General features: G+C 42.6%; 1 protein-coding gene across 1 annotated transcript in view; it reads left to right on the plus strand.

The window, feature by feature from the left end:
• The first annotated feature begins 515 nt into the window (after positions 1-515).
• The window catches only part of LOC148453451 (delta-like protein B), an 86,579-nt gene continuing 61,226 nt past the window's right edge, over positions 516-25,868 (plus strand). The window contains exons 1-3 of the mRNA XM_088462094.1: positions 516-727; positions 11,894-12,033; positions 12,985-13,224. Coding sequence (XP_088318220.1) covers positions 11,980-12,033; positions 12,985-13,224 — 294 coding nt within the window. The 5' untranslated portion in view covers positions 516-727; positions 11,894-11,979. The remainder of the gene's footprint in view (positions 728-11,893; positions 12,034-12,984; positions 13,225-25,868) is intronic.

Below are 25,868 nucleotides of genomic sequence, written 5' to 3' on the forward strand. Positions count from 1 at the left end.
TTTGGTCCATTTTCTAGCGTTTGGGAGCAAATTGCTGATTGTATTCCGCAGGGCTGTAGCTAGGGTAGTGCGGCCGGTGCCATCGCACAGGGCACCACAGGTTAGGGGGCGTTGTTTGGGCCTGTCAAATTTCTGTTTATTATCATTCTTGCTTGTAGCTTCCTCTTATTTCATCCCCAGCATCTCCTGGCCTCTCCCTTCTCTTCCTTGGCCCTTCCCCATGAAGCCATGGCCCTTTTTTTGTGCATTATGTCCCTTTGAAAAATGAGGGGGGCGCCAATGCTCTTTCTGGCACAGGGCACCAAAAAGTCTAGTTACGGCTCTGGTATTCCTTACCAGATTTTCATTCCAACCAATCAACTAGTTGGCTGGTTGGACAGATAATCTGTGTGGCCAGCTTTAGTGAAGCAGACCAGTGGAGAAGTTACCCATGGCAACCAATCAGCTTTGAAGTAACATTTATTAAGTACAGTCTATAAAATAATTGGTAGGAGCAGATTGGCTGCTATGGGCAACTACTCCAATGGTCCGTTTCACTAAGTTATTCACTGCTTGATAAATAAGCCTGTCAGAGTAAATGTTCACTGGGAAATTGAGACTGTGTGACTTTCAATATGTTGATTTAAACCTACCATAACACGGAGCGACGCGTTCAAGCTGGCCTGGATGGTATTGGCGAACACTTTCAACACTTGCTGTGACTTCCTCATGTTTCTCATAGACCAAGGTATTTCTGTGTCACATTTCTCTAAATTACATCAATTACAAGTAAGAAACACTTTGAGGCCAATAGCGAGTGAAACACCCTGTATCACTCTATCATCTCCCCTATCATTCACCATCATACTGTATATCTCACATCTCGCTCCTCTATAATTTTTTCCCTTTTACGGTTTATCTCACTAATAATTCGCTCCATATCGTGGCAGGAGTTTTCATTTTTAACTCAACTATCCCAGCTAAGGCCCATATTCAATTAGAAGCGAAAAGCCGAGATCAGCGAAAAAGTATCACCGATTGCGACTTTCCGCCAGTCGGAAACTTATCTCCGTATTCAATTCCAAATACTTTTCACGTATGCGGAAACGCAATGCAATGTAATAGGCGAAAAAGATTTGCCTCTGAATAGCAGGATAAAACAAGTGCACAGTTTTATTTTGGGGTGCAAAAGTGGGGAAACCACTCAGAACCCTTGGAACAGCCCCCACAGGATAACTGTGTCAAAAAATCCCTAAAAAAAAAGTGAGGAACACCCCTAAAAACTAGTTTGAATTTGGGGGTGAAAAAAGTACAAAGTGGGGGTACAAACATAAAAAGTAGCAAAATAGACTTTTGGGGGGTCTGCAAGTATGGGGGAGGTGTTTTTTTTTTTTTTTTATTGCAGGTGCTTGCTACAGGTGCGTTTTTTAAAACTTCACTTTAGCAACTTTAAAATATGCTTGCACCCATTTTCATGTACCCCAAATTTGACAGGACTACTTATTTTCTCCTAAAAATACTGCTTTATGCCATTCTTCACCACTTGTGCAAAGACGCTAATTAGTGGCAATTGTACCAACTTAAGTACCCCAGTTTTATTATGGCTAATTTGGCACTACTACATTGATCCCCAATGTCTCTGCATCTTTTTGGGGGGTTCAGACTGATTTCCCCGATTCTGACCACACTTTCCGCCTGTTCTGACTTCGCGTGTCGCCGTTTTCGCGCCTTTTGGAATTGAATAGTGGGTACGCGCACAATAAGTTTCCGCGGCTAAAAGACACGGTGTAGGCAAAAAGTCCGGCAGGTGAAACTTTATCACGTACGCGAAACTAATTGAATGCCGCCCTATGTATTAAAACTGACTTGCAGGGACAGAGGTTGCTAGAACCACTGCCGCTTCGGGCAGTGGCGGCTCTAGGCACGGGCTAACAAGGCCATCGCCTGGAGCGACATAGCCAAAAAGCTGCAGCCCTGCACCCAGCCTGAGCTCACCATCGGCTGACTGTGGTGGAAAAGCCCACCCCGCCCCCCAATCTTCCCACAGATTCAGAGGGCTGCTTCTCCTGAAGGATTCCAGTCTGAGACTTTATGCAAATGCCGCTACAAGCCCTTTCCTGGTGGACATCTATGCGCATGAATGTGCAAAGCCTGAGACGCCCACTATAAGCATCTGTAGACGGCGTAATACCACCTGGGGTGTGGTTAGACGCCACCAACGGTCGCACCATCGAAACTTGCACCAGCCCTATGGCAGGTGCAGAGTATCTATCTGAAGATGGCATCCAAAGTGAACGATAGAGCTTCTGTGTACACAATCACTTCAGTGACATGGCTTTGACACACCCATAAGAAGGACCATCTACGTGCATCTGTTTAGCCTCCTCTTGATACCGCGCATCTTGATTGCAACTTGCGTGAACTGAACTCTGCGAACATCAGCACAGCGGGCAGCTCGAAATATCCCCTCTCATTATCTTCAGGGGTGAGGAGAGGGTGGGGGAGAGTGGGTACTGCTTACCAGTGCCCGGCCCAGCTGGAGGGGCCTGACGAGGCCTCAGGTCAGTAGCATATCAGGCAGGGAGATAGAGTTGACTGCTGCTGCTCAGTGACAACAGTCTCTTTCCCCAGCACATGCTGCTGTGTGCTGGGCTGCGGAGAGTCCACTGAGGCTACTGCCACTGACCAGCAGCAGTCTACTCGCTCTCCCTGCAAGTTTTACAGGGGAGGGGGTGATCGTACAGACTAGCCTAATATAACATCTCTGCTAGCCTAATATCTCAACTCTTACTAGCCTAATATCATATCTCTTACTAACCTAATATCACATCATTGCTAGCCTTATATCATATCATTGCTAGCCTAATCTCAAATCTCTGCTAGCCTAACATCGCATCTCTTATTAGTCTAGCAGAGATGTGATATTAGTCTAGCAGAGATGTGATATTAGGCTAGTAAGAGATGTGATGTTTTAGGCTAGCAGATGTGATGCTAGGCTGGTAAGAGATATGATATTAGACTAGCAGATGTGATATTAGGCTAGTATCACATCTCTTACTAGCCTAATATCACATCTGCTAGTCTAATATCATACCTCTTACTAGCCTAATATCATATCATTGCTATCCTAATATCACAACACTTACTAGACTAATGTCATATCTGCTAGCCAAATATCATATATCTGCTAGGGAATGGTATTGAAATGCCGACGGCTGTTTAGCCGCCGGTTCAAATATCACCTCCGGAAGCCCGACAAGCTAAGTTAAGTAATCTAACCCCACCCTGCCCCACCCTAACCCACCCTTAGTGTGCCTAACTCTAACCTCCTTAGGGGTTGCCTAACCCTAAGTCCCCCCCAGTGGTGCCTAACCCCCCCCCTTCTAGCACCCTAATCCTAAATCTCCCAGGGGGTGTGCCTAACCCTAACCCCCCCTCCACTCATGTTAACACTAACACTCTGGGAGGGGGGGGGGGGTAACCTTAATTCCCCCCGGGGGGTGCCTAATCCTAACCTCCCCCATCCCAGGCTTACCCGCATACTTATTGGACATTCGGGATTCCGTCGGTTGGGATGCCGATACCGGTATCCTGATGTCCATTGGGATATCGCCGTCGGCATTATGCCCACACAGCGGGATACTAGCGTTGGTATTTCGACTGCCGGCATGATAACTGCTTCCCATCTCCTAGCCAAATATCACATCACTTACTAGCCTAATATCACATCTCTGATAGCCTAATTTCACCTCTGCTAAACTAATATATCCCTGCTAATATCATGTCTCTGCTAGCTTAGTAATATCATATCCCTGCTAATATCATATATTTGCTATCTTAATATATCCCTGCTATTATAATATCTGTGCTAGCCTAATAATATCACATCTGTGCTAGTCAAATACCACAACTCTTCTAGCCTAATATCACATATCTGCTACTGCTAGCCTGATATATCTGTGCTAGCCTAATATCATATCACCGGTAATATTATATATCTTCTAATATCACATCTCTGGCTCCTCACAGATTGCACTGTGTGCTGTCTCTCTGACACCTCCCCTATTGCCCCGGGTGTGAGATTGCGGGTCAGATGGCCGGGCTGCAGACACTGGTTACAGATAAGATTACACATCTCCCCTTACAGAGCTGCTGCTGGTCTTTGTTGTGGTGTGTGCCGGATGGAGCATGTCCAGATGAGACACGCGTCTTTCTCATTAACATCATAATGGGGACTTGAGAAAACAACAGTTTGGCAATCTGCCCCCACCCCACCATGTGTCAGTCCTAAAGCAGCAGACATGTGGCCCAGGGGACATCAATACCTTTCTCTCTCACACACAAAGAGTTTAACTCTGCCCCCAGCCCCCCACCTCCTGCCACTAACAGGGGGGCAGCCCTGCATTGCCAATTACATTATATGATATAACTGCTTGCAGAGTGTCAGCAGTGCTCAGCACCGGGTCTTACATAATAGGTGTTCTGTAGATCAGTGAGGGACAGCTCTCTAATGGGGACAGCGTTTGGTTAATCATAGGTGCAGTTTAGGAGTGGGGGAACATATTTTGGATAGTACTTGGGGGTGCCAAAGTTACATTATTGCAAATCAATGATGGGGATCAGTTTTTAAACAGTAGAAAGCTGTTTTTTTGTGTGGTTGTAGATACAGGTCAGTAATGGGGAGCAGGTTTGGGGTTGTAGATACAGGTCAGTAATGGGGAGCAGGTTTGGGGTTGTAGATACAGGTCAGTAATGGGGAGCAGGTTTGGGGTTGTAGATACAGGTCAGTAATGGGGAGCAGGTTTGGGGTTGTAGATACAGGTCAGTAATGGGGATCAGGTTTGGGGTTGTAGATACAGGTCAGTAATGGGGAGCAAGTTTGGGGTTGTAGATACAGGTCAGTAATGGGGAGCAGGTTTGGGGTTGTAGATACAGGTCAGTAATGGGGAGCAGGTTTGGGGTTGTAGATACAGGTCAGTAATGGGGAGCAGGTTTGGGGTTGTAGATACAGATCAGTAATGGGGAGTAGGTTTGTGGTTGTAGATACAGATCAGTAATGGGGAGCAGGTTTGTGGTTGTAGATACAGGTCAGTAATGGGGAGCAGGTTTGGGGTTGTAGATACAGGTCAGTAATGGGGAGCAGGTTTGGGGTTATAGATACAGGTCAGTAATGGGGAGTAGGTTTGGGGTTGTAGATACAGATCAGTAATGGGGAGCAGGTTTGGGGTTGTAGATACAGGTCAGTAATGGGGAGCAGGTTTGGGGTTATAGATACAGGTCAGTAATGGGGAGCAGGTTTGGGGTTATAGATACAGGTCAGTAATGGGGAGCAGGTTTGGGGTTGTAGATACAGGTCAGTAATGGGGAGCAGGTTTGGGGTTGTAGATACAGAGCAGGTTTGGGGTTGTAGATACAGGTCAGTAATGAGGAGCAAGTTTGGGGTTGTAGATACAGGTCAGTAATGGGGAGCAGGTTTGGGGTTGTAGATACAGGTCAGTAATGGGGAGCAGGTTTGGGGTTGTAGATACAGGTCAGTAATGGGGAGCAGGTTTGGGGTTGTAGATACAGATCAGTAATGGGGAGTAGGTTTGTGGTTGTAGATACAGATCAGTAATGGGGAGCAGGTTTGTGGTTGTAGATACAGATCAGTAATGGGGAGCAGGTTTGGGGTTGTAGATACAGGTCAGTAATGGGGAGCAGGTTTGGGGTTATAGATACAGGTCAGTAATGGGGAGTAGGTTTGGGGTTGTAGATACAGATCAGTAATGGGGAGCAGGTTTGGGGTTGTAGATACAGGTCAGTAATGGGGAGCAGGTTTGGGGTTATAGATACAGGTCAGTAATGGGGAGCAGGTTTGGGGTTATAGATACAGGTCAGTAATGGGGAGTAGGTTTGGGGTTGTAGATACAGGTCAGTAATGGGGAGCAGGTTTGGGGTTGTAGATACAGGTCAGTAATGGGGAGCAGGTTTGGGGTTGTAGATACAGGTCAGTAATGGGGAGCAGGTTTGGGGTTGTAGATACAGGTCAGTAATGGGGAGCAGGTTTGGGGTTGTAGATACAGGTCAGTAATGGGGAGCAGGTTTGGGGTTGTAGATACAGGTCAGTAATGGGGAGCAAGTTTGGGGTTGTAGATACAGGTCAGTAATGGGGAGCAGGTTTGGGGTTGTAGATACAGGTCAGTAATGGGGAGCAGGTTTGGGGTTGTAGATACAGGTCAGTAATGGGGAGCAGGTTTGGGGTTGTAGATACAGATCAGTAATGGGGAGTAGGTTTGTGGTTGTAGATACAGATCAGTAATGGGGAGCAGGTTTGTGGTTGTAGATACAGGTCAGTAATGGGGAGCAGGTTTGGGGTTGTAGATACAGGTCAGTAATGGGGAGCAGGTTTGGGGTTATAGATACAGGTCAGTAATGGGGAGTAGGTTTGGGGTTGTAGATACAGATCAGTAATGGGGAGCAGGTTTGGGGTTGTAGATACAGGTCAGTAATGGGGAGCAGGTTTGGGGTTATAGATACAGGTCAGTAATGGGGAGCAGGTTTGGGGTTATAGATACAGGTCAGTAATGGGGAGCAGGTTTGGGGTTGTAGATACAGGTCAGTAATGGGGAGCAGGTTTGGGGTTGTAGATACAGGTCAGTAATGAGGAGCAAGTTTGGGGTTGTAGATACAGGTCAGTAATGGGGAGCAGGTTTGGGGTTGTAGATACAGGTCAGTAATGGGGAGCAGGTTTGGGGTTGTAGATACAGGTCAGTAATGGGGAGCAGGTTTGGGGTTGTAGATACAGATCAGTAATGGGGAGTAGGTTTGTGGTTGTAGATACAGATCAGTAATGGGGAGCAGGTTTGTGGTTGTAGATACAGATCAGTAATGGGGAGCAGGTTTGGGGTTGTAGATACAGGTCAGTAATGGGGAGCAGGTTTGGGGTTATAGATACAGGTCAGTAATGGGGAGTAGGTTTGGGGTTGTAGATACAGATCAGTAATGGGGAGCAGGTTTGGGGTTGTAGATACAGGTCATTAATGGGGAGCAGGTTTGGGGTTATAGATACAGGTCAGTAATGGGGAGCAGGTTTGGGGTTATAGATACAGGTCAGTAATGGGGAGCAGGTTTGGGGTTGTAGATACAGGTCAGTAATGGGGAGCAGGTTTGGGGTTGTAGATACAGGTCAGTAATGGGGAGCAGGTTTGGGGTTGTAGATACAGATCAGTAATGGGGAGCAGGTTTGGGGTTGTAGCTACAGATCAGTAATGGGGAGCAGGTTTGGGGTTGTAGCTACAGATCAGTAATGGGGAGCAGTTTTGGGGTTGTAGCTACAGGTCAGTAATGGGGAGCAATTGTGGGGTTGTAGGTACAGGTCAGTAATGGGGAGTAGGTTTGGGGTTGTAGCTACAGGTCAGTAATGGGGAGCAGGTTTGGGGATGTAGGTACAGGTCAGTAATGGGGAGCAGGTTTGGGGTTGTAGATACAGATCAGTAATGGGGAGTAGGTTTCGGGTTGTAGGTACACATCAGTATTGGGAGATAAGTGTTTAATTAGGGTTGGAAACTCAGATCAGTAATGAGGACCAGTTTTTGGATTATAGGTCCATATCAGTAACGGGAAGAGGATTTTATACTGCAGGTGCAGGCCAGAAAGGAGTGCAGTTTTGAGGTACAGGAAGCTGTGTTTCAAATATGTTATCAAATGTTTTAGAGAGAGTTTGGGATTGCAATGTGGGTACAGTTTGGGAATTTAGGGGATTTTAGTTTTTGTGTAGTATCATCCAGTCAGTAATGAAAGAGCACTTTTTGGATTGTAGGGACTGTTCAGTAATGTGGGTACACGGTGGGCTTTTAGGGGAGTAGCTTTTATGTTGTACCAGTCAGAAATGTGGGTGCAGTTTGGAATTTTAGGGGAGCAGTTTTTGTATTGTATCACCCAATCATTAATGAGGGAGCAGTTTTTGGATTGTATGGGGTATATTTACTAAAGTGTGAGTTGTTAGAAGTGGAGATGTTGCCTATAGCAACCAATTAGATTATAGCTATTATCTTCTAGAAGGTGTTAAATAACTGTTAAGTAGAATCTGAATGGTTGCTATGGGCAACATCTCCACTTCTAAAACCCTGCACTTTAGTAAATATACCCCTAAGGGTGTCAGTATTGGGGGCACAGTTTGGGGTATCAGGGGAGCACTTTTTGGATTGTAGGAACTGGCCAGTAATGTGGGTGCAGTTTTGGGTTTTAGGGGAGCAGTTTTTGCATTGTATCACCCAGTCGTCAATGAGGGAGCAGTTTTTGGATTTTTAGGGTGTCAGTAACGGGGGCACAGTTTGGTGTTTTAGGGGAGCAGTTTTTGTATTGTATTACCCAATCAGTAATGAGCGAGCACCTTTTTGGGTTGTAGGCTGGCTCTCGTCAGCAAAGGGGGTGCAGTAGGAAGGGTGCAGGGGTGCATCTTGTATATTTCACGTGCAAATTTGATTATAGGTTATCGGTCATTAAAAACGCACCAGATATTAGAGTGTTGGTGAAGATTATAAAAAAATAAAGATCTGGGCCACACTGGACCCTGTAATAACAGGACAAAGGGATGTAAGAGGCAGCCAAGCCGGACAAAGAAGAGACAGAAGGACGGAAGCTGGATAGGGGAGAAAGTGAGGTGAGACAGGAGAAGTGTGCTGGGGTGAGAGGGACAGGTGCCTCCTATTAGCATACAGCTGACACCCCACCCCCTCTCAGTCTATTCATTGGGACTTTACTGAATAACAAAAGACCCCCAGCCAACCATAACAAGTCCTCTGCATTACAAAGAACCCCCTCCCCACACACACGCACCTTAATACTAGGAGTGAGTATGACACACGTCAGGGGAAGTGTATCCTTTGTATCCTTTTTACACGGTATCCATGTAGCACTCATTTGTGTGTATTACAAAGCACACAACGTAAATATACTAACAGCAAACCTCATCACATTGCTGTCCCTAAGCAGAATACTCACCACATGTAATAACAGTATAATAAGTGCATATAAACTGGCAACAGCTTCATGTTATATAAACACATGTAATAACAGTATAGTAAGTGCATATACACTGGCAACAGCTTCATGTTGTATAAACACATGTAATAACAGTATAATAAGTGCATATACACTGGCAACAGCTTCATGTTGTATAAACACATGTAATAACAGTATAATAAGTGCATATACACTGGCAACAGCTTCATGTTATATAAACACATGTAATAACAGTATAGTAAGTGCATATACACTGGCAACAGCTTCATGTTATATAAACACATGTAATAACAGTATAATAAGTGCATATACACTGGCAACAGCTTCATGTTGTATAAACACATGTAATAACAGTATAATAAGTGCATATACACTGGCAACAGCTTCATGTTATATAAACACATGTAATAACAGTATAGTAAGTGCATATACACTGGCAACAGCTTCATGTTATATAAACACATGTAATAACAGTATAGTAAGTGCATATACACTGGCAACAGCTTCATGTTATATAAACACATGTAATAACAGTATAGTAAGTGCATATACACTGGCAACAGCTTCATGTTATATAAACACATGTAATAACAGTATAGTAAGTGCATATACACTGGCAACAGCTTCATGTTATATAAACACATGTAATAACAGTATAGTAAGTGCATATACACTGGCAACAGCTTCATGTTGTATAAACACATGTAATAACAGTATAATAAGTGCATATACACTGGCAACAGCTTCATGTTGTATAAACACATGTAATAACAGTATAATAAGTGCATATACACTGGCAACAGCTTCATGTTATATAAACACATGTAATAACAGTATAGTAAGTGCATATACACTGGCAACAGCTTCATGTTATATAAACACATGTAATAACAGTATAGTAAGTGCATATACACTGGCAACAGCTTCATGTTATATAAACACATGTAATAACAGTATAATAAGTGCATATACACTGGCAACAGCTTCATGTTATATAAACACATGTAATAACAGTATAGTAAGTGCATATACACTGGCAACAGCTTCATGTTGTATAAACACATGTAATAACAGTATAGTAAGTGCATATACACTGGCAACAGCTTCATGTTGTATAAACACATGTAATAACAGTATAATAAGTGCATATACACTGGCAACAGCTTCATGTTGTATAAACACATGTAATAACAGTATAATAAGTGCATATACACTGGCAACAGCTTCATGTTATATAAACACATGTAATAACAGTATAGTAAGTGCATATAAACTGGCAACAGCTTCATGTTATATAAACACATGTAATAACAGTATAGTAAGTGCATATACACTGGCAACAGCTTCATGTTATATAAACACATGTAATAACAGTATAGTAAGTGCATATACACTGGCAACAGCTTCATGTTATATAAACACATGTAATAACAGTATAGTAAGTGCATATACACTGGCAACAGCTTCATGTTGTATAAACACATGTAATAACAGTATAATAAGTGCATATACACTGGCAACAGCTTCATGTTGTATAAACACATGTAATAACATGATAGTAAGTGCATATACACTGGTAACAGCTTCATGTTGTATAAACACATGTAATAACAGTATAGTAAGTGCATATACACTGGCAACAGTTTCATGTTGTATAAACACATGTAATAACAGTATAATAAGTGCGCATACACTGGCAACAGCTTCATGTTGTATAAACACATGTAATAACAGTATAATAAGTGCATATACACTGGCAACAGTTTCATGTTGTATAAACACATGTAATAACAGTATAATAAGTGCACATACACTGGCAACAGCTTCATGTTGTATAAACACATGTAATAACAGTATAATAAGTGCATGCAAAAAGTTACACAAAGTAAATAAGTGTAGCAATATATATATATCGCTACATCATGCATTGTAAATATTATAACAAGTTACACGATTATTATGGGACGACTCCAAATTAACACTTTCTTCTCTGCAGCAAATAAAACTACAGAATAAATCTAATTTTACCTTGTAATATAGAAAGATCAATCTTCTCAAGTCACTAATTTATGTCCCATGAACTAATGCGGGTTTCATTATGTGTATGGGAACTGTGTGTACAGAATACAGGCATTACACAGTGCAAAAGTGAAGTTTGTATATTTAGTAAATGTATACAATGAAGTGAAAAAAATAAAATAAAAATAGTAATACTCTATTTAACAAAGAATAGATGTACATTGGCTTATGTAATTAGTGCGCTTATTAAGGTCTGAGGTGCACTTAGGACGTTGCTGGTGTTCTTTGGGACAGGGAATTAATTTGTTTTGTGCGGGGTTTAGGAGAACTGATCAAAGAAAGTGTGATCTGAGGAGGAAGGGGTGGGCAGAGGGCAATGGGGAGGGAGGGGGGGAGTAGAGTGTGCCAGGGGAGGGGGCTACATGACAACAGCAGTATAAAAACTGGGATTGACTTAGAAGAACTTTAGTCACAGCCAAGACAGACAACCTCTCTAGACAAAAGACCACCCAAGAGTCGCTCACAGACCCACAGTATACCCATCAGATCTACAAGGCTCTCTGCCTGCTGGACCGACCACATCGGCTGGTATATATGCAACTCTGCCAACTAACACGACTGGTTTACTGGACTGGAGAACAGAAGTATACCAACCAGATCTACAGCAACTGTGCTTGTCGGATATATACCCTGCTTTACACACCAGCTGTGCCTGATATTTACCCAGCTCTACATACCAGCTGTGCCTGGTATATACTAAGCTGCCATTTAAGCCTCTATAACTATATCAGCAATTGTTCCATCTCATAGCTCTTGGTCCTGGTCTGCACTCTGCTTTGAGCATATCTGCTTGGCTTGCTGTATTCCCATTTCTACAATCTCTCTCTGCCAGGCTCTTGTGTTCCAGAGGAACAGTGCTAATAACTTTACCCCTGGGCGTTCACTTCATCCCTGGAGTTATACAAGAAAGGGAATAATATGACAGCAAAAACTCTGTTCCTGGTTCTAGCGGTGATGCTGTACCTGCCAATGGTATGTACTAACTGTGTCCTAGCATTTACCTTCTACATCATATATATAATGTTCTGTGTAATAGCATAGTTTCTTACTTTACTATCAGAGCTAGTGTGTACCAATCAAAGCCAGATATGGTGTGTCTACCCCCTATTGTCTGTCTTTGGATTGTCCTCCTAATGTTGGTAATGCTTTACATTTCATAGATGCCCCATTGGTATTGGACAATCAATATGTAATGACATATTATATATATATATATATATATATATATGTGTGTGTATAGTATACATTCTTATAATTACTATATATATATATATATATATATATATATATATATAATGTGTGTGTGTATATAATATGCATTCTTATAATTACTATATATACTGTATATGTGTGTGTATAGTATACATTCTTATAATTACTATGTGTGTGTATATTACTTGTATATATATATTACTTAGATAGTGCCAGCATATTCTGTAGTGCTCTAAAATTGGGAACAAAACAGTAATTAAACAAGACTGGGCAATAGCGACAGAAAAAGAGGTAAGGAGGAAATATATACATATATACATATATATATATATATATATGTGTACATACATACATACAGTATATATATTCTTCTGAACAGATGTAAGTATGATTATCACAGCATCCATAGATATGCAGGGATCCATACAGTGCAGATAAGCTTTTGCAGCTTGCAGAAAAAAGGTTTTGCAGGTTCTACTTTGTAAACTTGTAGAGGGTAACTTTATGCTGCAGTATTCGTCTCCATCATCATTTATAAGGTGACACAAACCTTTCAAGCCATAGAACTTCTATATTGCAATGATACTTGGGCAACGATTCTTGGATGAATGACCATATGACTGTACATCCCTGTGGTTGCTATTGCTGTCCTTCAGTACTGCTCTATACATCTATAAATGAGTAGTTACATGACCGTTCCTGTGTCCCCAGGTCCAACTAGCTGGAGTGTTTGAACTGAAGGTCCATTCATTCAGCAGTCCCCGCAGTGTATGCGTCGCAGGCCGTTCCTGTCACCTCTTCTTCAGGGTGTGTCTGAAACATGCACAGCCTGTGGTGTCCCCAGATCCCCCCTGCACATTTGGCACAGCTCTGAGTGACCTGATGGCTGTGGAGCCAGGGGCCATAGCAGCTAGCAATCCTGTGCGTGTGCCTTTCCACTTCAAATGGCCGGTAAGTAAGAGAGTATTGTCTGCTAAGTGTTATAACATAGCAATATATGTAATGCTACATCTTGTGCCTTGTGACCTGGAGCCAAGTCCTGTCTTTGGCCTCTCGGTTTAGTGGTTGGTACAAGGGCTGGATGCTGCTAACAGAATGAAGACTCAACTTTGATTCATCTGAAGTCTTTATAGAGATTGTAGCCAAAAGATGACTTTACCCTAATTATCACACAAACTTACTTTAACATTTTAGTAGAGGCCTGAGTTCAGATATCCAATAACATCCAAACTAATCAGAGCACATTCAATGAATGACCAGCCAGTTGTTATAGTAATAATCTATATTTATGTACTGTTTTTGGACCTGTTCTATAATGTCTTATTGGTATTTTATGATCATATGATACAAGGGGAATGGAGAAAAAAAAGTATGCAGACAAGTTAGAAAAATAATCATGAAACAACATAGCGCTCTAATCTCTGTATAAGGCTCATCTTTGAGAAAGAGTGACAGACATAGACTATTGGCCAGGCATTTCTGTCTGTAGATTACTTTTTAAAGGAATATCTAGATGTCTGGGTCAAAGTAAGATCTTTTAAAATGGTGGGAGGAACACACTCTATCTAAAAAATGCTTCACTTCTTTGATGTTACAAAACTTTAAAAACATTTGTAACCACTAGTCCATGAAATGATCATCCAATAGAGTCTTTATCTATCAGTCATCCTATAGTTGTGTTTGCACGTGCCATAGAACCTTTTTCCATCAAACTTTCACTACTCTTGTAAAAAAAAAAGCATCATTATTTTTATGACCCACTCATTATTTGTATCTAGTTGTGGTCCCTCATGTCACAAAACCTTTGTCTATTAGGCAGCCACTAGTTGTTGTCTCTTGTCACAGAACCTTTGTCTACCAGGCACCTTCTATGTGTGGTCCCTCATGTCATAGAACCTTTGTCTACCAGGCACCCTCTAGTTGTGGTCCCTCATGTCACAGAACCTTTGTCTAATAGGTGTCTTCTAGAAGTGGTCCCTCATGTTACAAAACCTTTGTCTATCAGGCGCCCTCCAGTTGTGGTCCCTCATGTCACAAAACCTTTGTCTATCGGGCACCCTCCAGTTGTGGTCCCTCATGTCACAAAACCGTGGTCTACCAGCGCCCTCTAGTTGTGGTTACTCATATCACAGAACCTTTGTCTACCAGGCACCCTCTAGTTGTGGTCCCTCATGTCACAGAACCTTTGTCTTCCAGGGTCACTCTAGTTGTGGTCCCTCATGTTACAAAGCCATTGTCTACCAGGCGCCCTCTAGTTGTGGTTACTCATATCACAGAACCTTTGTCTACCAGACACCCTCTAGTTGTGGTCCCTCATGTCACAGAACCTTTGTCTATCAGGCGCCCTCTAGTTGTGGTCACTAACGGCACAAAACATTTGTCCACTAAGCGCCCTCTAGATGTGGTACCTCATGTCACAGAACCTTTGTCTATCTGGCACCCTCTAGTTGTGGTCACTAATGTCACAAAACATTTGTCCACCAGGCGCCCTCTATTTGTGGTCACTAACGGCACAAAACATTTGTCCACCAGGCGCCCTCTATTTGTGGTCCCTCATGTCACAGAACCTTTGTCTATCTGGTGCCCTCTAGTTGTGGTCACTAATGTCACAGAACTTTTGTCTATAAGACCTTACAAAGCTGTAGTTTCTCATGTCCCAGGACCTTTTTCCAGTTGTGGTCTCTCATATCACAGACCCTTTGTTTATCAGGTGCCCTCTACTTAGGGTTTCTTATGTCACAAAACCTTTGTTTACCAGGTGCCCTCTACTTTGGGTTTCTCATGTCCTTTGTCTATCTTTCACCCTTCTAGTTGTGGCTTTTCATATCACTGAACCTTTGTCTATCAGACGCCCTCTAGCTTTCTCATGTCACAGAACCTTCATTAGGTTCCATTGAACCTTTATCCAGTTGTGGTCTCTCATCACATAAAACCTTTGTCTATCAGTTGCCCTTTAGTCGTGTTTTTGTATCTATGTTATCATGTGTCCTTTAGTTGTGTTTGCTCATGTCACAGAACCTTTCTTTATGAGACACCTCACCATGTAGTTTTGTCTCCACATCATGTGGCTATCTCTGATTGTATTTCTTCATGGCCTAGAACCTGTCAATTGTCAGTCTGTCTGCTCGGCATCTTTTGTCACATAGCAGCCTTAAGCTCCGTACACACGAAATGATCAGACAACGATCAGATATCGTTGTCTGATCGTCCTGCATGTGCTGGATGTTCGATATCAAACATCCAGCACATGCACCAACCCCCAAACTACTATAACGACCCGCGATCATTGATCGCGGGTCCCTATAGTAACCAAGCTAACCTGGTCGCTATCGACCAGGTTGGCCTGCATCCATCCGTTCCCGTGCATCAACCATTGTTTGGGGGTTGGAAGGGCCCAAAAACTGGACGATATGATCGATAACGATATATCGATATCGTTATCGTTCTGTTATATCTGACCGTGTGTACGCACCATAGGTTTGTCTTCAGATGTTGCAAAACATTTATATGTTAGGCTTCCTCTAGTTGGGTCTGATTATGAGTTGGCAGCAAGGCAATAAAAATAAAATGTAGTTTTGTATATGGAACAAACCATGTTGCAATTCAGGTGGCTCAAAAATGCATTTTTTATTTTTGCATATTGTGTAAATACTGGCTGCTTTTGCATGTAGCCTGCAAATGCTGTACAGCTTTATTTTTACACTGCAGTTTGATATATAGGAATGATTAGTCTCACATGTAGATGGGCTTAGTGATATTTTGTATGAGGTAGAATGCTAGCTCACAGTGTCCATGTTCAACTATATCACCACTGTCTATACTTCCCTCAGTCATAGCTTTAAGGTCTCTATTCAGCAATTAAATATTTACTTAAATAATGCATTTTTACGCATTTTTTTTTTTTTTTCAGTTTTTTCTTTTTATTGAAACACCGTGTACAATATACAGAAAAACAATATAAAAAATAAAGACAATATTTGTTACATATCAATTCAGTAACTGGTAACAGAATCAAAAACAAAGTAGTTTTAAATAATCACAATAATAACATATATTCACAACAATGAGTTGAATATAAATAATCAAATCAGTCTATCGACTTGAATCAATGCTCCCAATAGGACCTTCACTACAATCTTTGGCCCTGATTCAGACCCGCTCGCGAGCGCATAGCGCTCGCAAGCGGGTCAATGGCTGGGCAGCATGCGCGAGCGCCGGAGCGAGTGAGAAATCACTCACTCCAGGGTTCGTTACAAGACGGGGCGGCTATCGATGTTGATGGACAGCTCGCTCCGTTTTGTAGGCGGGGAGGGGGGGTGGCTGCACAAACGGAGGCGTTCCCGAAGGAACGCCTGCCGTTTGTGGGCGGCCCTACTGACATCTCACGTGATGTCAGTAGTGAACTTCCTGCTTATGCATATGCAGAGGAAGCAAGGCACTCCTGTAACAATAGGCATACTCGCCGTGGTGCACACTTCAGAATGTATAAGCAGAAGGAGGGGTCGGTGTCACTCTCTGGCCTTTTGAAAGAATAGTAGCCATAAGCCAGTCACTGGAGAGAGTGACACCGACCCCTCCTTCTGTATATATATAATATAATCCATCCAAATGTAGTGCGGCACTCAGGATAAATAATGGCTCACAACAGCACGATCATAACGTTTCAGTACTATTTATTTCAGTACTGTCATCAGAACAATTGTTCTGATAACAGTACTGAAATAAATAGTACTGAAACATTATGATCGTGCTGTTGTGAGCCATTATTTATCCTGAGTGCCGCACTACATTTGGATGGATTTGTATAAGCGTGAACAACGCTCGTGAGGGCACCGGGTCCAGGTAATTTTTGTCAGGTGGTTGTGCTGGAATAATTTATTATGTATATATGTATGTGCGTGTGTGTGTGTGTGTGTGTATGTATATATGTATATAATTAGGGTCTAGTTAGGACCTACAGAAACACAGGGCCTGATTCAGAGCCGGACGCTCTGACCAGAACGCTCGCTCTGAATCAGGGCCCTCCTACCTAACATTGGAGTGGCCTCTTGGACGCTCGCATAGCTGTGGGTTACCACCCACAGCTTATGCGAGCGTCCATGATGATGGTTGCGATGGTCAAGACCATCGGGCTTGCGACGAGACCCTGCGGTAGGGTCTCGGTGACCGCAAGCCCTGGAGTGATTTTGGCTCTATCAGAGCCAAAATCACTCCCACTGACATCACTAGTGATGTCAGTGGGGCCAGACCCAGACGGTAGGTGTTCCCATGGGAACGCCTCCGTCTGGCAGCCACGCCCCTGACACGCCCACCAAAGGGGGCGTGCTGTCACTCACCATCGACAGCACGCCCCCTTTGGTGCGAGACCCGAGCGACGGCTTCCCCGTCGCACGCCAGGTCTCGCGCATGTGCACGACGGAGCAGCCTCCGTTGTGCGCATGTGCATTTGGGTACCATCGACCCGCTTGCGAGCGTCCTGCGCTCGCGAGCGGGTCTGAATGAGATCCACAGTCTCAAAAAACAATATGAAAGCAATTATCACTGCGCTGGTGTCCATTGTTCATTTTGTAGTATAATTAGTAAAATTCTGCTCTCTATTATTTACACAAATCATACCAAATATAGGTTTTACTAAAAAGCATAAACACATATATGTTGAATAAACAGAAAGTTATCACATAAATAGCAGCAATAGTCTCATGAGACAATCAAGATATATATATATATATATATATATATATATATATATATATATATTTAAACCTAAAAGAAGACAAGGCGCATCCACTTGAGTAAAGAATAACAATCACTTTTACCAAGTGTAATAAGCTCACATACATCAAAGTAAACGCGGCCGGCTCACAGTCAATCCTCCGGTGCCTTCGGATCGCACCCAGGGTGATGGATATCCATGCTATACAAAGTGGCAATCTTGTCCAGTTCTCCGTGCAACAAACAGCTTGGGACTCAGCTGAGCGCTCGCAACCGGGTCGATGGTGGCCCAGAGCGCATGCGCACAATGGAGCCGGTTCCGTCGTGCGCATGCGTGAGACGCGGATAGTGATGGGCAATCCTTCGCTCCGGGTCTCGCACCAAAGGGGGCGTGCTGTCGATGTTGAGTGACAGCACGCCCCCTTTGGTGGGCGGGTCGGGGGGGTGGCTGCCCAAACGGAGGCGTTCCCATGAGAACTCCTACCATTTGGGGCCACAAGTGATGTCAGTGGAGAGATTCCTGCTCTGTTAGAGCCGAAATCTCTCTGGGTCTTGCGGCAATGAGACCCTACCACAAGGGTCTCGTCGCAAGCCCGATCATCATGGCCGCTCGCTATAGCTGTGGGTGGTCACCCACAGCTATGCGAGCGGCCAGGAGGCCGTTCTAAAAAAAAAAGACCGGCCCTGATTCAGAGCGAGCGCTCTGTCAGAGCAAACGGCTCTGAATCAGGGCCTCAGCTCGTGATGACACCATGTCCAACTAGTTTTGTCAGCCATGGACATTGTCAGGGGGTGTAATCTAACCCAGTCTAGCCTCCTTTTTATATCAGATGCATAAATGGATAATGCTAGATATTAAGGCAATCAATTGCACGTTTTATACTTCATGAAAATAAATTCCATAATTACATAATCAACAATATACATACTATTTTATTAATAACACTATTATCATAAAACATCAACTAAACAAGGAAAGGTGCTACACCCATAACTTTAATATATAGAAGTGCAAAAACACTTAATACCAATATGGATTATTTATATATATAAAATAAGGTAGTAAAAACTACCATAATGCCAAATTTGAAAAGACACATATAAACTCCGCAAAAAAAGGGGGGGGGGGTTACTGTAAATCCTAACTTTAATATATAGAGGTGCAAAAACACTTTATACCTCTAAAGATTATTTGTATATATAAAATAAGGTAGTAAAATCTACCATAATGCCAAATTTGAAAAGACACATATAAACTCCACACAAAAAAGAGGGGGTACTACACCCATAACTTTAATATATAGAGGTGCAAAAACACTTTATACCACTATATATTATTTATATATATATAAAATAAGGTAGTAAAAACTACCATAATGCCAAATTTGAAAAGACACATATAAACTCCACACAAAAAGGGGGGTTACTACACCTATAACTTTAATATATAGAGGTGCAAAAACACTTTATACCACTATAGATTATTTATATATACAGGTTGAGTCTCCGATATCCAAATATTCCGAAATACGGAATATTCCGAAATACAGAATTTGTTTTGGCTTGAAACCTTCGATTTTTGATGGTTCAATGTACACAAACTTTGTCTAATGCAGAAATTATTACAAATATTATCTAAAATTACCTTCAGGCTGTGTGTGTATAGGGTGTATATGAAACATAAATTAATTTCATGTATGTACACAAACTTTGTTTGAGCCACAAAATTATTGAAAATATTGTATAAAATTAGCTGCAGGCTGTGTATATAAGGTGTATATAACACATAAATGCATTCTGTGTGTATAAATGGGTCCCATTCCCAAGATATTTCATTATTATATGCAAATATTCCAAAATACGGAATATTCCGTTATCCAAAATACCCCTGGTCCCAAGCATTTTGGATATCGGAGACTCAACCTGTATGTTTATGTGTGTGTGTGTGTGTGTATATATATGTATGTGTGTGTGTGTGTGTGTATATGTATATATATATATATATATATATATATATATATATATATATATATATATATATATATATATATATATATATATACATTTGTAAAAACTACCATAATGCCAAATTTGAAAAGACACATATAAACTCCACACAAAAAATAAAAACAAATTTGGAAGGGGGGCTACCCCCACAACTTTAATATATAAAGGTGAAAAAACACTTTATACCACTATACAAAAATTATATATATAAAATAAAGTAGTAAAAACTACCATAAAGCCAAATTTTAAAAGACACCTATAAACTCCATACCCAAATAAGCAAAAATTTTACTTTCATTATAAGTATTAATTACCAAATAAATATCCCAATAATCATCCATAATCCATCAGTATACATAAATTTAGCACATCATATTTAAAAAACCTTTAAAAAATCACTTTACTTATGTACAGAAATAGAAATTGACCCTCATACATTACTTAAATCATATTAAAGGTTTCATATATCTAACCTTCAGAAGAAGGACATAATAAGAAGACTCCCTATGATAAATTAACATATGAAATCACCAATTGCATTGTTAACCCATAGGCGGTGAATCACTTTAAGCACGCACGTAGAGAGCCGGGGCCAAATAGCCCAACAACAGCCCTCCACAAAGTGAGACACCGCACACATGGGAACTAATGCATAAAGGGGGTGATTTCATAATTCTCATTAAGTCTTTCAGGCGTTAAAGTTTTAAGTGAATGTATACAATACGTCTCTCACTTACTAAGAAGTTTTAGCAAATACCCACCTCTTTTGTCTAATTGTACATGCTCTATCACTTTAAAGCTAAAATGATTCAGATTAGACCCACAACATTTCAAAATATGTCTCGGTATGATTTTCTTCTTTTCTGGTAATACTTCTCATATGTTCGAGGATTCTGACTTTTAACTGGCGTTTAGTTTTTCCTACGTATTTAGCACCACATTTACACTCCAGTAAGTATATAACACATAGGGTTCTATTTATTAACATTATTTTTACTAAAATAAAGTGAAAAAGGGTGTTTTCACACCCTTTTCACATTATTTTTGTATCACCTATAGTTATTACAGGGCAATTGGAGTAGAATTCGTAAAATTCTACTCCAACCAGTAAGTATCACTTATTTTTAGTAAGCAGATCGCATTTCCCATAATTGTAATGGGAAATGTGATCCGACCAGAGTTACTAAAAATAAAATGTGAAAAAATACCGGGGAAAGCCCTGTGATAACGCCACCTACTCTGCTCTAAAAGAGCTCTGCAGAGCCGGGAGTCATCCCAGTGATCAGCTGTGTGGTCTAAACAGACCGCAAGCTGATCTCTGCTAAAAAAAAAAAAATGTACTTACCTGACTCCATGGACCGGTGGTCGGGACTCTGGTGATGTTCTCCCTCCGGTCAGCTGGTCTCCCATGGTGCACTGCGGCCCGGTCATCAGGTGATTGGGTCCCAGTGCAGTATGGGATATCAGCTGACCGGAGGCATGGAAGACCTCACCGGAGCACCGATGACTGCAGGTAAGTGCTATTAAGGGAGGGAGAGAGGGTCACGGGGGGGGTCCACAATAGCGGGGAGGGGAATACCGTGACTAGTGTGCAGAGGGGATTGGCAGGGACTGAGCTTTATCGCAAGCTCTGTCCCTGCAAGGGATTTTTAGTAAATCCCTATGATATTGCCTGAATTCGCAATGTGAATTCAGTCAATAATATCACACTACAATCTGCATTGGAGGTGGCATTATCCAGGGTCTCCCCCGGTTACCGGACTCCTGCTCCGCTCTAACGGGCAGAGCAGAGCCCGGAGCTGGCCCCAGTGATCAGCTGTGTGGTCTAAACAGACCACACGCTGATTCACTGTAAAAAAAAAAGTAAAAAAAAAAGACTTACCTGGGTCCAGTGCTCCGGTGATCGGGGCTCCGGGTGATGTCCTCCCTCCGGTCAGCTGGTCTCCCATGCTGCACTGGGGCCTGGTCATCACCTGACAGGGTCCCAGTGCAGTATGGGATGTCAGCTTACCGGAGCCACGGAGGACATCACCGGAGCACAGAACAATGCAGGTAAGTATAATTAAGGGAAGGGGGGTCACGGTGGGGCCCAGGGGGGTACGTGATCGTGGGGGCTGGGCTTAACGTCGGTCGGCGCATGCTCCAGCACTTGTCACAGTATTTTTTGCAAAAATACCGTGATAAGTGTGCGGAGGGGATTCGCAGGGACAGAGCTTTATCGCAAGCTCTGTCCCTGCAAGGGATTTTTAGTAAATCCCTGTGATATTGCCTGAATTTGCAATGCGAATTCAGTCGGTAATATCACACTACAATCTGCATTCCCAATGCGGATTGTAGTAAATAGAGAGCCCTTTATTGTCTAATAAGTAAACAGAGACCTTTTCTTCTAATTTTAAATTACTAGGTTTTGGCTCGTCTAAAATCACATCATCGCGGCTTCGCCCCCACTTCACAATGCCGGAGTAAACGGCATTGTAAAGCGGGGGCGGGGCCACGATGACGCGATTCAGCGCGAAGCGCGTCACTGGGCCTCGAGCTGCGGGGATTTTGCTATTAACTCTGCGGGGGGGGGTAGGGAGGGATGGCGGCTTGCGGGAGGCTTGCCTGTCTTCTTGGGGGGCCGGGAGCGGCACCCAATAATCGGGAGGCTCCCGGCCAAATCGGGAGGGTAGGCAAGCCTGATCTAATTTCAAGACATTCCAGTGTCTACTCGGAATCTCATGTATCTCATTACTTCTCACACTAAACCCTGTAATAAAGGGTATAAAGGTTTCATCATTCTTTCGTGTCTTACCTTTATATTGTAGTAATTTAGTTCTATCCGAATTATTCGCCTTCATTTTACACTTATCAATCAGTTCAACTGGATACTTTTTTCTAAAATTCTCTTACTGTAAGTCTCTGGCCGTTCATCATAGTTAAGGTCATCCTTACAATTTCATCTTATCCTGATGAACTGCGAATATGGAAAATTCGTCAGCCATTTTTAATGGTGACAGCTATTAAAATAGATATAACTGTTGCTGTCAACCTTTTTTATATGGGTATACTGTATGTGTTTATTCTCCCATCCTTTTTCCACCCACTGTTGTCAAGTATCAGATCTAAAAACTGTGGGCCTAATTCAGACCCGCTCGCGAGCGCTGAGCGCTCGCAAGCGGGTCGATGTTGGCCAAGTGCGCATGCGCACGATGGAGGCGGCTCCGTCGTGCGCATGCGCGAGACCCGAATAACGACGGCCAAGCCGTCGTTATGGGTCTCGCTACAAAGGGGGCGTGCTGTCGATGGTGAGTGTCAGCACGCCCCCTTTGGTGGGCGTGCCGGGGACGTGGCTGCCCAGATGGAGGCGTTCCCATGGGAATACCTACCATCTGGGGCCGGCCCCAATGACATCACTAGTGATGTCAGTGGGAGTGCTTTTGGCTCTGATAGAGCCAAAAGCACTCTTGGGCTTGCGGCAACGAGACCCTACCGCAAGGGTCTCGTTGCAAGCCCGATGGTCGCGATGGTCTTGACCATCATCATGGACGCTCGCATATGTTGTGGGTGGTAACCCACAGCTATGCGAGCGTCCAAAAGCCGCACTATTTAAAAAAAAAACGTCCTGATTCAGAGCGGGCCCTCTGTTCTCTCCTCCTGACAGTTCGATGTAAAACGCAAATTATATTTATTATGATTCAAGTAAACTAAGAATTTGTCAAACGTCTCTCTCGTAGCACTTCAAACAATAAGAATATTGTCTATATATATCATTTAAATTATCGAATATTCTTAAAAGGATTATCATTAAGAATCACTTAATTGGGTGTAAGTGTTCTGTGCTCTGATATATAAATAAGATGCTCAGTATTAATGGTCAGAGTATGTAGAAATAAAAACTAAGAGCTGAAAGAGAAAGCATTTATAAAGATCTAAAAAAATATAAATGAAAAAAAAAAATAATAATAAAAATAAAATAATAAGAATATCAAATATAGTGTTTAAAAGCCCTTTTGGGACGTGATGTAGGTATCACTCAAGCTCTGGTTAGAAGATGTCCATGGAGCAAGACTCCTAACACTTGCCCTTACTGGCCCTGCCTTTGACTTGCAAATGGTGTCCTCGGTAAGTTTGTTAGATGCCTGGGATCCGGTGTCTGATAACTTTCTGGTGTCCATGAGTACAGCGTGTCTTCTCCATGGCACTGGAGTGCCAATGCGGCTTGCAATATATTGACCAAACACAAACTCAAATGCAATCACCCATATGTAGTTTGGGCTACAACCAGTTTACCATTTACCCAAGTATAAATTAGCGAAACTTGGTGCGTATGGAGTACCCATCGCAGTACCCCACAGCTGTTTATAGAATTCGCCCTGAAATTTAAAATAATTATTTTCAGAACTAATTCGATACATAGAATAATTAACAATCTCATGTCCTGATTCAAAGCAGCATCTCTCTCCAAATAACATAGAACAGATTTTAAACCTTCATCATGGGGTATGCTGGTGTACAATGATTCCACATCAATCATACACCAGCAATACCCATCTTCCCACTATATATATATATATATATATATATATATATAAACACACACACACACATATAAATCTTGGGACAACATTAATATGACTTTGATCACGGCTCAGTTCAAAAGTCTCCTAGGAAAAAATTTCAGGTCGACTGTCCTAGTATTCCCGTATGGTCTGGGGGAGCTGTAATCTCTCCCTCCCCAGTGACAGCTGACATCAGATACCCTCCTAGAAGGACACTCCCTGTCTCCCGCAGCAGGTCGCAGGTCCGCTCCGGTTTAGCGTTCAGGGGAGAGCTGGATTTTCCGGCACTTGGTTATGACGTCATCTCCAAGTGCCAACACTGCACCCGTGTGAACAGCACACGACCTGGGAATATCCCGGGTCAGTGCCGCAGTAGGAATGGGGTAAGTCCCGGGTCTAATCCAGCTTGGAACCCTGGACTTTGGTGGAAAAGTGCTATCACACTCCTCGCAGACCACAAAGTGAAAGTAGCCGGCTATCTGTCTCTATGATGTCAGGTGAATGGTGCCTTCTATAACAAAACAAGTAGCACAAGTAAATTAATATTAATATAATAGCTCCTAATCCACAGTGGTCTATGATGTTAGGTGAATGTTTTTTCTATAAAAGCAAAATTAAATGAATATGAATAGAATTGCTAATAATACACAGTAGTTTCAATAGAAACGGCAGCCACATAGAAGACGCCACGATGGGTTGTAATTTCTAATCTGACATGGATTGACAGCAATTATGTGTAGACATCAAAATCATCTTTTAGTAAATGACTAAATGTTGGCAATTTGACATGAAAATCACCATCAATTGGGTCAGCGGGTTTTACTTGACATCAAATCCGCCACTTGGTATATTTAGTCGCTGCATTACCACTACTACAGTGTCTGTTCTCTCAGTCTGATCACTACACACAGTCTCTGTCCCCTCACTCTGACTACACTACTCCAGTGTCTGTGTAGTGATCAGACTGAGAGGACAAAGTCTCTGTCCTCTCACTCTGACCACACTATCCAAGTGTCTGTCTCCTCAGTCTGATCACTACACAAAGTCTCTGTCCTCTCACTCTGACCACACTATCCCAGTGTCTGTCCTCTCAGTCTGATCACTACACACAGTCTCTGTCCCCTCACTCTGACTACACTACTCCAGTGTCTGTCTCCTCAGTCTGATCACTACACAAAGTCTCTGTCCCCTCACTCTGACTACACTACTCCAGTGTCTGTCCTCTCAGTCTGATCACTACACACAGTCTCTGTCCCCTCACTCTGACTACACTACTACAGTGTCTGTTCTCTCAGTCTGATCACTACACACAGTCTCTGTCCCCTCACTCTGACT

This window comes from Taudactylus pleione, unplaced genomic scaffold, assembly GCF_031769625.1.
Source record: "Taudactylus pleione unplaced genomic scaffold, aTauple2 ptg001150l, whole genome shotgun sequence".
Classification (NCBI taxonomy): domain Eukaryota; kingdom Metazoa; phylum Chordata; class Amphibia; order Anura; family Myobatrachidae; genus Taudactylus; species Taudactylus pleione.